The sequence below is a fragment of the Heteronotia binoei genome, chromosome 3 (assembly GCF_032191835.1).
Source record: "Heteronotia binoei isolate CCM8104 ecotype False Entrance Well chromosome 3, APGP_CSIRO_Hbin_v1, whole genome shotgun sequence".
Classification (NCBI taxonomy): Eukaryota; Metazoa; Chordata; class Lepidosauria; order Squamata; family Gekkonidae; genus Heteronotia; species Heteronotia binoei.
Window position 1 is genome coordinate 88,078,783 of NC_083225.1, and position 15,329 is coordinate 88,094,111.

The 15,329-nt window shown below is 38.9% G+C and overlaps 1 protein-coding gene across 20 annotated transcripts in view; it reads right to left on the bottom strand.

Annotated features, from left to right (window-relative positions):
- CASK (calcium/calmodulin dependent serine protein kinase) overlaps nt 1-15,329 on the bottom strand; it is a 382,103-nt gene that overhangs the window by 204,899 nt on the left and 161,875 nt on the right. For all 20 annotated transcript variants that reach the window (XM_060234164.1, XM_060234158.1, XM_060234148.1 and 17 more), the window contains exons 6-7: nt 3,361-3,463; nt 1,738-1,913 (exon numbers count right to left, since the gene is read on the bottom strand). In XM_060234164.1, coding sequence (XP_060090147.1) covers nt 1,738-1,913; nt 3,361-3,463 — 279 coding nt within the window. The remainder of the gene's footprint in view (nt 1-1,737; nt 1,914-3,360; nt 3,464-15,329) is intronic.

Consider the following 15,329-nt stretch of genomic DNA (forward strand, 5'->3'; position numbering starts at 1 on the left):
CATGACAGAGAGGGCAGAAGTTCATAAATCCTGTCTTGGCTGAGAGGTGATATGATCACCATCTTCAAGTACTTGAAGGGCTATCATATAGAGGATGCTGTGGAATTGTTTTCTGTGGCCCCAGAAGGTGGGACCAGAACCAATGGGTTGAAATTTAATCAAAAGAGTTTCCGGCTCAACGTTACGAAGAACTGCCTGTTAGAGTGGTTCCTCAGTGGAACAGGCTTCCTCGGGAGGTGATGGGCTCTCCTTCTTTGGAGGTTTTTAAACAGAGGCTAGATGGCCATCTGACAGCAATGAAGATCCTATGAATTTAGGGGGAGGTATTTGTGAGTTTCCTGCATTGTGCAAGAGGTTGGACTAGATGATCCTGGAGGTTCCTTCCAACTCTATGATTCTGTTTTTATGACTCAATTTATTATGCATAGCTGTCTAGTTTCACTGGCTCTCCAAAACTGGGGTTCAGCCATTTAAAAATGTATACCAGAAAGTTAAGCTTGCACAAAGAACTTATAATGGCTATATAGCTCAGTTAATCAAGCTATGAACAACCGGGAGAGGGGCGGGAGCAGTACTATCTTCATTAAAAATATGTTCTGATTACTGGTTTTCCATAGGCACCTGGTTAGTCTCAGCAGAATCCTGCATTTTTATTTGATTCAGCAGGACTCTTATGTTTTAATGATAAACACATGAATACTGAAGCTACACTGAACAGGTAGTTGCTGCAGTTCTGTAATGTATATAGTCAATAGGAAAACAGTTTTGCTTTGTGCAATGCGCAAATTGACTTTCCATCATTCCCATACTGCTTTCTGCCCTTGATTTATAAGACCAGAGCTGGCGTGTCCATTAGGAAGCCTGAGGAGACTGCCTGGATCGCAGCCTGTGAGGGCACCGGTTTTGGCTCTCCCCTGCTGTTTACCAGCTTGGCAGTGATGGTGTGGTTCACACAGCGCACCCCCCTGCTGGCTGCCATCGTTCCGGTTTCTGCTCTCCCACCCTCGGCGATGGAAATTTTCCAGCTTGGCAGTAGTGGCATGGTTTGCACAGCACGCTCTGCAGCTGACTGCAATAGCTCCACCTTCTGCACTGTGTCTGTACTTCTGCACAGAGCAGGAGGCAGCTCAACAACAGTCAGCAGCAAGGCATGCTGTGGGAACCGTGCTGCTGCCAGTCGAGCTTGCCCTTCCTGGGGGCAAGGGTGGGGGGAAGGAGGAGTGCACTGGGCAGGGGCGGGGCACTGTGCCTAGGGCAGTGGCCTTGTGCTGGCATCCTAGTGCTGGCGCTGTGTAAACCACCCATCATATTGTGTCTTTCTCATGAACTTCCTCCCTTCTTAGTTTTATTTCTGCTGCACTGGTTTGGTTCCTGTTTAGTGTTAGAGAACAGCAGCCACAGAAAAACAGGTTGCTCACCTGTAACTGTTGTTCTTTGAGTGGTCATCTGTGCATTCACACTGATGAGCTTTGTGCCTGTGCATAACGTTAGTATAGAAATTTATAGTATTCAGGTGTGAGAACTGTTCTTAGAGATGCAGCTCTGACTTCATACCCTGGGAGTCGGGGGTTGTGTTAATTATGTACACTACTTTAACTGCTAGCAACTGAAGGAAGGACATTAAAAAAAACTGGATCAGCATAATCACTGCTTTCATGTGCAATTATATTTTTCACAGAAATCTTTATAGAAATAACAGTTTTTTCTTCAGAGAAATACAAACATGTTACCACTTACCTTATACTTTCCTTTGATAATGCCTTCAAATAACCTCTCTTTTGTTCCATAAAAAGGCAAACAACCACTAAGCAGAATAAAAAGGATCACTCCACAGCCCCATACATCTACAGGCTTTCCATAAGGCTCTCTTTTTACTACTTCTGGGGCCATAAAATGAGGTGTTCCTACTCGGCCTAAAGGAAAATACAAAACAACTTCAGTTTTCAAGGGTGGCACACTAAATTTGTGGTACAGTAAATCAAGTTAAAATTTAATAACTTAGGCATTAATATACATAAAAACATTAGCTGACTTCATTTTACAACCAAAGTCTCTTATAGATTCTTTCTCCAAGATATTACACTTATGATCTAGCATGCACTCACACACTCACTTGTACTTTAGTTATACACTATATATTCATCTAACATTCTATATACTCCTTAAACGACCAAGAAATAGATTACAGGGTAGATATTGACAGGTAGGAGCTGCACTGGCTCTTATAATATTCCATTCATCTCCAAAGAACAAAGCGACTGGGTGAGACACGGTTGAAAGGGGATAAAAACTTGCTTTGCTTTCCAGGTATTGAAATCCTCAGGTTGCAGAGGTCAGTTAGCCTCCCCCTACACTTGTTCTTTGAGTATGCATCTTAACATTCTTCCACAGAACTGAATGGGTGGTAGTAATTCCTATGGCAAAACTTGCACACCACAATTTGAGTGAACAAGTCACCCTAAGTAGGAATCTAGGGGAGGGTGAGTTAATAACGCTCTTCTTCTTGAAGATAATGTCAGAGTTGGACGGTCAGGCAGTGTGCTTCCAATGGTGTCCCCCCCACTGCACAAAAAAACCACTCACCCCCAACTGCCATGAATCATGTTCAGGAAAAGAACACAGTGCAGCAATGGAGGAAAGATTATCGTACCCTGCTATTGGATTGGGTGGAAGCATTCTTTATTTCATCCTCAAGAATTAGAGGCCATACCGGAACAGGGGGTAGAGGCAGCTTTTCAGAAACAAATATGGCCACAATTCTTGTTCTGCTTGATACAATGGTTTCAGTAATGAATAACAGAGGTGGACAAAAGACTGGAACTCTGCATTTTGCTCTCATCCATCAAATATGATGGGCCTTTGCTGGGTATAAATGCGATCTGCTTAAGGTAAAGACTGTCACAATTCAGCAATGCCATGCTCAAGTATCACTATGAAATATATTTCCTAGAAACAGTTTCGTGAAGGGGCTAGTAAAGCATAGACCTGGTAAGATTTGTCCCTCTTCCCTCCCTGTTTACACTGCGTCTGCAGAAATGCTTTAAACTGATATGAATACATTATAATAATTAAATGAATTATTTACTGCTTATGGTATAAACTGAGAGTCTATAGAATGGCTAATTAGTTACATTCTACTGATTTCAGATGACATTTGCACATGTGGACTTAAACGGCTGTGTTCATCTGCAGAATATTCGAGTTATGCAGCTAGATTTTTTTTTTTGCTCTTCTATAGACAAGCCATTTTTTAAAGCTGATCGTGAATTTATCTTTCAAAGTTTTAACTAGGGTGAGGATCCAAGGGGAAAAAAGATACTTAATTTGTGCAACAGGGTATGAAACATAGCTATTTCTTACCTCCAGCTACGAGTCCTGATTCCCCTAACTGAATAGCAACGCCAAAACCTCCAAGTTTTACAGGTGCTGAATTTTCCTTTGAGGCAAGTAGCACACAGTGTGGCTGAAAAGACAAAATCCCGCTGACATTTAAATAAAAACTATAACTCTCTATAAAAATTATTATGGTTATAGACAAGATGCTAAAATGGTTATGCTTTTACAACAGAACTTTTCATTTTATATTTTTTATGCCTTGATCTCTGCCCACATGCACTACATTTTCTATTTATTCACTGGTGCTGATCTTCAAAGAATTATTTCAGTATTCATGAAAGAGATCACATACAGCTCCAATTGTATGAAGGCTGGAAAAGCAGTCAATGATATTAATTGGTCCATCAGTTATATTTTTTTATTTATTTGTATTGTAAGCCTTTCTCCCTTGTGGAACTCAAGGCTTTGAGTTCTACAAGGAAGTCTGCTAATAAATGTTTTAAATAAATAAAAAAATAATGCCAATGGAAAGTGCTGGCAGAGATGGATCTTTCCCATCTTTGTCCTTCTCCCAGCAGCCTCTTGTGAATACTGAAAAGGTGATTCCAAGTTTGTGGGACCCTGACTGCTAAAAAAGGCCTATACAACTGAATAGACTGTAGCCCAGACAAAGACAGGTAGTAAATGAAATTGCCCATTGTTTCAGTGATGTTCCCTGCATGCAGTGATGGCTTACTACACAGGTGGAAATAATACAGAGTGAGTATATTTTGTTACATTTACAGTAAAAATGGGTTTTTGTATAAGCTTTAATGGGTTTTTCCAATAAGTACATTTTTAAAAACTACTTAGAAAAATTAAGATTTTTCTGTCAAGGACATATTCAACTTGTCTTGTGCACCCACTTCCCTCTGATAACGCTGTACAAATTTTATAATGGTCTATTCAAATACAATAAATATGTGGAAGGCAGAATTTTTTTTTACTATATTACAAAATTAAAGTTTAACTGAAATACAACCAAACACCATCATTTTCCTTCTGCATCTTTTTACAACTGAATCCTGCCTACTTCTTTTAATCCAGTTCCATTATTCACTAGGACTCTCAAATGAGCTTAATAACGGTGCATTAGCTTCAGAGCATAGCCATGTTAGTCTGCAGTAGAATAGCTAGATTTGAGTCCAGTAGCACCTCAGTGACAAAGGGAGCTTTGACTCTCAAAAATTTATACCTGAAAAATCTTGTTGGGCTCTAAGGTGCTGCTGGACTCAAATCTAGCTGTTGCATTAGTTCAGACTATTGCTCCTTAAAAAAATTAAACATATACACTAAGAAAAACTATATAAACCATTAACAGGCAGAATTCAGATTTTTGCCTGTCTTGAAATCAACCATTTTTTCAAAATATGCATTAGATTAAAATTAAGAAAATAGTTATTTCAGAATCTAGGTTTTGTCTTCCCTGTTCACTTAAAAGCACAGATTTTTTGCACAAAACACCCAAAGCCTCCAAACTATACTTCTGCCTTCCACAAAACTAGACTGAGTTTTTTTGGGAGGGCTGAGAAAAAATACCAGCATTGTCCCCCCACCCCCTTCAAATTAGTGGCCTCCACTCTGGAACAAAATCTGTGTGCAGAAGCCTAGAACTTTTTCATTCAGTCTAAGTATTCTGGTAATGGGTTCCTTCTGTCATTTCAGACAGGCGTGTTTAAGAAACTGACTACTACTGGAATATTTTTACCTTTTCTGACAGTCCTGGAGCTGACCTTGTATGGGATTTGCCTGAGGTGTCATTATTGAAGACTACCTTTTTATGTAGTTTTCAACACCTCCTCTCAAATCTGAATTGCTACAGCAAGCTGTGAGAAATGCCCTGTAGCACTTCTGGGAGTGCCAGCAGTTTTTACTGGCCAGTGTGCAATCTCTCTCTCTTTTGCAATATGTATTAAATTTTGTGAGGTAGTTATTTCCTAGAAAAAGTATAAATGCTAAAGAATTGCAAGGTATTCCAACATAGGCATGTGACATTTATATCACACTCCTGAAAACAGTATTAAACCATGTTAGTTCCTGTGCTTTGGTTTCTTGCTGTAAGTTAATTATTACGGCCAGAATCAAAACCATTATAGTAATAGTATTTTCAACAAACACCAATAAATATCAGCAATAAATATTTGGGCAGTGCTGAAACAAGTTAAATGCAATTACCTGTTAATTACCATCCTAACTGCAAGAGATAGGGTGGACATTTCTGACATCTAGGACACCTATGACATCTATGTCCTAATCTGTAAAATGTGCTTACACCATCCATAATGTTTCATCTGCTTGTTTTAAATGTTTTAATTGTTTATTGTTGGATTTTTAATTGTTCTTTTATGTTGTAATCTGCCCTGAGCCCATTATGGGAAAGGGTGGACTATAAATCCGCTAAGTAATAATAAAAAATAATAACCAGATAAAGTGACCAGAAAAATGCAGCTTCATACTCTTAAATTGCCTTACAAACCGAACTTCTAAAATACTTATTATTTTGTCTTCTAGACTGAAAGCTAGTAATGAGAACCTCTCTCCCATCAAACACTGCCTTTGTATAAACATGCATTAACTCAATGAGGCTTGCAGTTAGAAGGAATGTTTAAAGCAATACAGCTTTATGGACTGCTTGAAATGAATGCAATTAAATTACATACCCCAGCAATGTACTTATGTTTGTGTATTTAAGCAATGGTCTAAACACTGGGAATGATGATCTGAGCCTAATTATTTGGGACTTCTGAAACTGAAGCCTTTCTGTTAATTTTTTTTAAGGAGGAAGGAAGAGAGAGTTATAGTTTACCTTGAAGCAAAATGTTTCAATAAACCAAACAGTTGTCACTCTAACTTGTCCATAAACTTTCTCATAGAAAATTGTGCTTATTTAGTCAAAACAAGACTTGGGAAAAGTGCATTTGACTCTATAAGTAAAACAAATCAAAGTTTTCCATATAAACGGATTATATACATCAATTCTTTTACTGTTGTTTCATTTTTTGCTTGTAAGTACAGCAATGTTTACATGAACAGATATCTTTGCAATGAACATTTGCTAAGGATTTTTGCTTTCATACTGAATGTATAAGACAGCCCTGGTGAGGAAGGGTGCTTCCAAATTCCTGAAGTTTTCATCTACTGAAGGAATCTCCAACAACAACCAAATGAGACCAGAAAATTCTTTTCAGAACTGCAAAAAGCTACAGATTGCCTTATAACATTGTCTTGTGCTTTACCATATTGCTATATTCAGTAATTTTTTATCATTGAATTGATTGGTAATATCAATGTGTGTTTTTTTGCATTCATTGCAAAAGGAATTCTCTCCAAATTTATTTGCTTACTGTTGCCATTGAGGGCATTATACTGATCTTTTGTCTCCCCTTTAAAATACTGTATCATATAACTCAAAACACAAGGTTCCTTGTCTTGACTTTCTAAAAGATTGTGGAAGATCTATTTTACATGAACATGTACATTCATAGTATGGCTAGGTTTGATTAGCCTGGATGATTATTTCCCCATTTCTATCAAGTACATTACCAAAGCAAGGCATCCTTGTATTCTACTCATTTTTACATTATGTTTCATTCCTTATCATATTTTCCAATTTATTTACATCATTTTACAACTACAGAATATTTTTTGCTTTTGGAAGCAAGGTCACACAATGACCTTCCACAGTAGAATGGGAATTTGAAGTTCTAGCCTGAAACTCTAATTACTATATCACACTGGCTTTTATACTGGTCAAACAGTAAAAAGCAGCAAGGCCTAGCTGAGTCATGAAACTCACGCCGCAACAAGTTGCGCAGTGGTTTTCTGGGAGGCCTGCTGCCAAGGAGTTCTCTCTCAAAGGTCAGAAGAGTTCTGAAAAGGGGCCTAGCCCCCATTTGCATTTTACTGCCAGAAAGCAAACCTGGAACATGGGCAAAACTTCTGTGGTTACCTAAGCAATGGCCACTGAGGAAATCCAATGCTTAAAGCTGCAGGTACTCCTTTTATCCTTATGGATTTTTCAAATTCCCCATTTTTTTCTCTGACTTTTCAGGGGTATTTTTCAGGTTTGTAGAATGATCTGTCCTGTCCATTCAGGACTCCAGTCTCTGGATTTAAATATCCTCAGATGGCTGAGTTGAGAATTAGATAAACTGATTCTAATCTAAACCAGAAAAATCTGAAAACCAGTCACTAGCTTTGCTAAACTAATCAGTAATATGCAGTGTCCCAGATTTTGACAAAACAGTCAATACTACAGCAAGATAAAATCCCATGTCCTAGTTCAATTGAGTGGGGGAGGGAAGGATATTAATGAAGCTTTAATGAAGTCTAATTTATATTTTTTTATGCTGGATTCGCCCTTGAAGTTTTTCTTGCAGGAGAATGGCAATCATTAACAGGATTTCTTGAAATATTCTTGCACTGATGGAGTATGATTCTGCAAATTCTTCCTTCACATATTTTTGCAAATGCTGCAAAAATGTCAAAATTATTTGTTCAAAAGAAAATTACATTCCCTTTGTAATCTGCTGCCCAAAGCATATACTTCACCTTGTACCATGCTAAATCCAACAATGTGTGTCTGCCTTCAATTCAGGTTTCAAAATGTATGCTGACATTTTTACAAACTGCTATTTAGATGATGTCCTCCCAGAAGTGTCCTAAATGACTTCATAATATTCTGTCAACACTCTAGCAGACCTCTTGATATCATAAAGATAGCTTATGAAAATAAGTGATCTAAACATTTAAAATGAAATAATACACTGAAAGCATTCTATCTATACTTTTAACAATACATGTGTAACATGTCCCAGGAAATAATGAAAAGTGTTGTAACAAAGAAAAAAATATTTTATAAATGACTTAACTGGCACACTTACTCTGTATGTGCAAGGAAATGATAGTGCATTTCAACATATTGTTTTTAAGTGCATTTCAACATTGTTTTTAGGTGATCTACTGATGACCTAAGAGCCTCGTGGCGCAGAGTAGTAAAGCTGCAGTACTGAAGTCCTAAGCTCTGCTCACGACCTGAGTTCGATCCCAGCAGAAGGTAGCCGGCTCGAGGTTGACTCAGTCTTCCATCCTTCCGAGGTCGGTAAAATGAGTACCCAGCTGGCTGGGGGGGAAGTGTAGATGACTGAGTAAGGCAATGGCAAACCACCCTGTAAAAAGTCTGCCATGAAAATACTGTGAAAGCAACGTCACCCCAGAGTTGGAAATGACTGGTGCTTGCACAGGGGACTACCTTTACCTTTTTATTTTTACTGATGACCTATTTATAGCAACTAGCAGGGCTTTTTTTGTAGCAGGAACTCCTTTGCATATTAGGCCACACACCCCTGATGTAGCCAATCCTCCAAGACCTTACAGGGCTTTTAGTACATGGCTTATTGTAAGCTCCAGGAGGATTGGCTACATCAGGGGTGTGTGGCCTAATATGCAAAGGAGTTCCTGCTACAAAAAAAAGCCATGGTAACTAGTAAGCAATTTTAAAATAAAAACAGACACCTCTGCTTTCCCATTTACCAGTATAATGAATGAGAATTTTCTTGTCTCTTTCTTTACTGCATTGTGGGGAGTGTTTTGTGGAAATGGTACAGGAAGACATGTTTAATCCTTCCTCCAAATCCTTTCCAGCCTCATGGATAATTTCACAGAATATTGAATTCAAGGGTTATCAGTTTCATCCTTATCACTGATCTCTCATGTCTCATCTGATTTGGCTCTAGTCTGACTCTCAATCTTGCTACAGATTTTAGTGCACATTGTTAACAAAGCACAAGCAGGCAGAGAAACATCCAGGTGGCAGGATTTGCTTCCAATTTCCCCTCCCAATCTGCAGCATCCATTATCTATATGCCAACACAGACAAGCAAAACATCTCCCTCTCACTTCAGTGTGCAAGCACAACCGGGAAGAGAGAGAACTCAAGAGCAAACAGACAGGATCTAACACATTTATAAATAAAAAAGCTAAGCCCTTCCTCCAAGCCCATGAACCAGCAATGTACAGAAGTACGCAACAATTTTGAAAAACACACCTATGAGCACTATCCTCTTTAGTTGCAATATATGTGAATAGTTCCTTGACACATAACTGTCTCCTGATTCATCTGCTCACCCACTTCTTGAGCTTTAAACCAGACAAGCTGCTTGCCAGAACTAAGGACAGATCCAAATATTCCAGAATTTTATTATCATTAATTTCTCAATTTAGACTAATTAAAATACTGCTATTAAACACTTTGTACTGGTTTGTTTGCTTTAGAAATATATTGTCACATATGCCTATCAATCATAACTATAGATACAGAATGGGCACAACTTCTATTTGCAAAAAAAAAAAGATGGTTAGGATGTTTTTGCATACTCTCTCTCTGATTATTACAAGAATACCAAGAGGGCTGCACATTCAAAAAGTGCTGGCTATATTTACTGACTGAAAATACTTTTTAAAACAAATGGATAGCTATGATTGGTAAGTGCCCAATAGATTTAATGTTTCTGTTAATAGAAAAATCCAACCAAGAGACTGTAGTAGTTGAATTTGAAATTCAATTATTAGAACAAAAAATCAAAGAATTGGACACTGCAAATGTGTTAGACAACTGTTTCTTGGAAAAAGAAACTATGGAAAAACAATTTGAGAAAAAAACCTGAAAGAACTTAAAATTAAGAAACACAGAGATGCAAGAGATTACTCTTCTGCAAGGGTATATAAATGAAAATGTCAATTCTTAATAATAATAAAAAAATGTTTCTTGGGTGGATTCCCTCCACTCAGATTCTGATTTTGATACCTTCAATGGTGAGGTAACTTTTGGAGATGAAGCTGGACCAGTTGACCTTATTTGAAAAGAAATTCAAAACTGAGAGTGAAGGAGAATTTTTCCTACCAGCATTCTTATAAAAGTTATAGTTATAAATTTGTCTTCAAGGAATTTTGAACTGTTTTAATTTAAGCTACGTGATCTGGGTTTAGATTTTGTACCCACTCCATATTATACTTAATTTCAAACACCAGTGGAAATTTTTCGTTTAATTAGATTACTTAAATTGGGGGCTTTATTGAGGGGAGAGGGAAATGATGATACCCAACAGAATGTCTTTCACTCTAGATCTAGAGGGATGGTGGCTTAGTGGTAGAGCATCTGCTTGGTAAGCAGAAGGTCTCTGGTTCAATCCCTGGCATTTCCAACTAAAAAGGGTCCAGGCAAGTAGGTGTGAAAAACCTCAGCTTGAGACCCTGGAGAGCCACTGCCAGTCTGAGTAGACAATACTGACTTTGATGGACTGAGGGTCTGATTCAGTACAAGGCAGCTTCATATGTTCATATGTACACCCTAAATTTTATACAAGATTCATCTATACAGACATTTGAGAAGCTGATTATATGTGACATCGCAAAGTTAGATTATCATAAATACAATTTAATTAGAGAACATTATGGTATATACAAAGTTTATAGATGATATATTTTTGATATATTCTAACAAGAACAATTTCAGTGAATTTTTTTAATAGATTAACACTAGGGATGGGGACGAACTGAAAAATGAACCACAGTTTGAGCATGAACTAGCTGGTTCATGGTTCGTTTCAAACTGATTCATTTGGTTGCACCATGCTTGAACCAGAAAATGTACTGCCTTTTTCTGTTGATGGTTTGTTTGGTTCGTTTTTGTGGTTCATTTTTCCAGACAGCCTGGCACCCATTCTATCAATTCCTAGGCAATGCTGGGGTTGGACTTCTGGGAGCCTTAGAAACACCCATAGCAGTTGTCCATAGCTCAACTCGCAGCTCTGGGAGTCAATCATAGAGCTTCCATTCCACTTTATTGCAGCAGACAATACAGTACAAAGAGAGAAGGGTTAGTTGTCATGGGAGCTGAAGCTGAGCTTTCCTGGAGGCACCTGCTAGGGGGGTGGGCTATAAATTGGACATTCCAAATCCAGTCTTTGCCAAACTTGGAGGGTGGGTGGAGGAGAGCCTGCTGAAGGCTCCTGGTGAGTTTGGCGTCTCTAACATTCGGCTGCTCTACACCTCCCAAATGAAATCAATCACAAACCAGTTTGGGAAATCAAATGAACCACAAACCCACACAAACCATCATTCTCCCAGTTATGCCCATGCCTAACATTATTCAAGACACAATCAAATTTGTATGCCAATTTCAGATTATAGTAATTCCATTTTTAGATACTACTGAATATCATACAGCTCAAGTACTGTAGCTGTTAGAACATACTCTAAACTGATAATTTTTTAATCTACATTTTAATTAGTTGTAGATTTTCCAGGCTGTATGGCTGTGGTCTTGGCATAGTGGTACCTGACGTTTCGCCAGCAACTGTGACTGGTATCCTCAGAGGTATAACACGGAAAGATAGAGTTCTCTCTGTGTTAAAGTGAGAGGGGAAAAAAGAAATAGTAGGAATTAATATCTATTCAGGAAAGTGGGGAAGGGCTGAGTCATTATCTTGTATGAATTTCCTAGGCTGTGACATGTTAATGGCGAAGCTTTCCTGAGGCGGTTCTTTGCATATGGAATTCTTGCATGTTGGAATTCTAATCTTATCGGTAGTGCTGTTGTAAAGCATTCTGTGTTTTTCAGGACTGGAAACCATGCCCTATTCATTTTTAAACTTTCTTCTTTCCTGTTGAAATTGTGTTTATGTTTGTGGATTTCAGTGGCTTCCGTGTAATTTAACATGGTAACTAGATGTGTTGTATGGCCACAGAGCCCAGAAAATTTACAACAACTAATGAACTCTGGCCATGAAAGCCTTCGACAACATACATTTTAATTATTTTCATTTAAAGAAAAACTTATAGCCAGTTCCTTAGAATAAAAAGGAACTCCACAGACAATGGAAATTTTCTTAAAGAATGCACCAAAATGGACAGATGGTTATCCTTAGGGTATCTCAAGAGCAGGGGTGTTGAACTCATTTGTTATGAGAGCCAGATTTGACAGAAAGGAGACCTTGTCAGGCCAGGCCATGTGTGTCATAAAACACAACTCTTGGCTCTGACTTTACTTGATCAATTCTGGACCACGTGGCATACAAAAAACACTGAATGCTATAGGTATGCTCTTGATTAAGACACAAGGTTATAGAACAAGAGGCCTCAAAAATAAGCCTTTGTCACTTCACTAAATTTCCTTGTGATCCAGCATTGTTCTGTTGTTTTATTCTGTTCTGTATTATGAGCCAATATGTGTACTTACCTTTCTGACCTCTCAAGAAGACCAATTTAAGTCGAAACGTGACAGGTCAAGTTGAGTGGGTTCCCATTGAGTTTTTATGATTTTACATAAGATAGAGACTTATGATGGGCCCTTAAATGGTTTTAGCTTTCAACAATAAATACATGTATGTTGATTTATGATTTTTTTACACTTTGTTTTTAATGTTCGGCCCTTTAATTGCATATTAACCATTTAGGTTTCTTACTCAAGTTTTTGCGTTACGTTTCTTTCCCTTCTATGTTTTTCTTCTTTCATAAAATGTAATGCCAGGTAGCACAGATATAAACTTTAAAAGAGCACAGACAAACACAATTAAAGATTTTTTTAACTTAAAACAAAACATGCTTAAAACATTAGCATGCTTGCAATATTTTAACAATCTCTGATAACTGACACCTGCATCAAAAACTAGAGACAATGTCTGTGAGCTGTAGCAATCGAGTATCTGCAAGTCACAAACCTACTTCTAATTTATTGACATATATTACAGAAAATGGTCAATGCTTTGATCCTGAGACCCGGAGGAAAACATGAAATAGCTGGGCATTGTGAGCTTTTGTACATACGGTATGTCACAGAAGTGAGTACACCCACTCACATTTCGTAAATATTTAAGTATATCTTTTCATGTGACAACACTGAAGAAATGACACTTGGCTACAATGTAAAGTAGTGAGTCTACAGCTTGTATAACAGTGTAAATGTGCTGTCCCCTCAAAATTACGCAACACACAGCCTTTAATGTCTAAACTGCTGGCAACAAAAGTGAGTACACCCCTAAGTGATAATGTCCAAATGGGGCCCAAGTAGCCGTTTTCCCTCCCTGGTGTCATGTGACTCGTTAGTGGTACAAGGTATCAGGTGTGAAGGGGGAGCAGGTTATCACTCTCACTCCCTCATACTGGTCACTGGAAGTTCCACATGGCACCTCATGGCAATGAACTCTCTGAGGAGCTGAAAAAACGAATTGTTGCTCTACATAAAGATGGCCTAGGCTATAAGAAGACTGCCAAAACCCTGAAACTGATCTGCAGCACAGTGGCCAAGACCATACAGCGGTTTAACAGGACAGGTTCCACTCAGAACAGGCTTCACCATGGTCAACCAAAGAAGTTGAGTGCCCGTGCTCAGCGTCATATCCAGAGGTTGGCTTTGGGAAATAGACGTATGAGTGCTGCCAGCATTGCTACAGAGGTTGAAGGGGTGGGGGGTCAGCCTGTCAGTGCTCAGACCACATGCCGCATGCTGCATCAAATTGGTCTGCAGGGCTGTCATCCTAGAAGGAAGCCTCTTCTAAAGATGATGCACAAGAAAGCGTGCAAACGGTTTGCTGCAGACAAGCAGACTAAGGACATGGATTTCTGGAACCATGTCCTATGGTCCGAGAAGACCAAGATAAACTTATCTATAAACTTGGTTCAGATGGTGTCAACCAGGTGGCAACCAGGTGAGGAGTACAAAGACAAGTGTGTCTTGCCTACAGTCAAGCATCGTGGTGGGAATGTCATGGTCTGGGGCTGCATGAGTGCTGCCAGCACTGGGGAGCTACAGTTCATTGAGGGAACCATGAATGCCAACATGTACTGTGACATATTGAAGCAGATACTAAGGTAACCCTTAGTAGTACCTGAATAAGACACAAACAACTTAAGACTCTTTCTAAAGTTCTTGGTCCTATCCATATAAAAAGCAAGTGCTCTTTTAGCATCCAGTAAATATAGGGCTCTCTGCCGTGCATCTGAAGGATTATGAAAGGAAACTGGTAACACAATGGGCTGAGAAACATGGAAATTAGAAACCATTTTCGGAACAAATGAAGTATCTGGTCTCAGAACAACCTTCTCTGCATGGAAAACAGTGTAAGGTGTATCAACTCTTAATATACAAACTTCACTAGCTCTGCAAGCCAAAGTCAGTGCTACTAGTAGTGCAGTCTTACAGGAGATAAGATGCAAGGAGGAAGTTGCTAAGGGCTCAAAAGGTTTAAGCATCAAGCAGGAGAGAACTAGAGACAGACTCCAAGGTGGTACAAAGTTCAGTTTAGAAGGGCATAAGTTCAGAAGCCCTTTCAGAAAAAGTCAGAGAATGGGAGAAAACTGTCGAAGAACCTATTTCTTTGCGGAACGCAGAAATGGCAGAGAGTTGCACCTTGGTGCACCATCTAAGACCTTTTTAATGAAGATCAGAGGAATAGGCCAATATCAGTGGAAGAGGTGCACGAGATGGCACAAACCCCTTTGGAGATCATATAAGTAGAGAAACGCTTCTATTTAAATGCATAGGAATGTTGAGGGTTTCCGTGCATTTTGAATAATGTGAGAAACATCAGTAGATAAAATCACTGAAGTATCTTCAATGCTGCAGCCTGTAGAAACTGGGGGTGAGATGAAGGACGTGTCCTTGCTGCTGAGATAGGAGATCCAGTACATCTGGAAGCCAAAGATAAGTCCGACAACTCAAGTGTAGTGAAGTCGGGAATCAAAGTTGGCGGGGTCACCATGGTGTGATCAGGATGCATGAGGTCCTGTCCCACTGGATCTTTTGTAGAACCCGCAAGGCAAGAGTAGTGGAAATGGGAAGAACATGCAATAAAGTCATCCTTCCCAACTATGAAGAAAAGCATCTCCAAGGGAACCTTTTGAACTTCAGCCTCTGCTGAAAAACTTGCCACATTAGGTGTTCGTGCTTGTCGCAA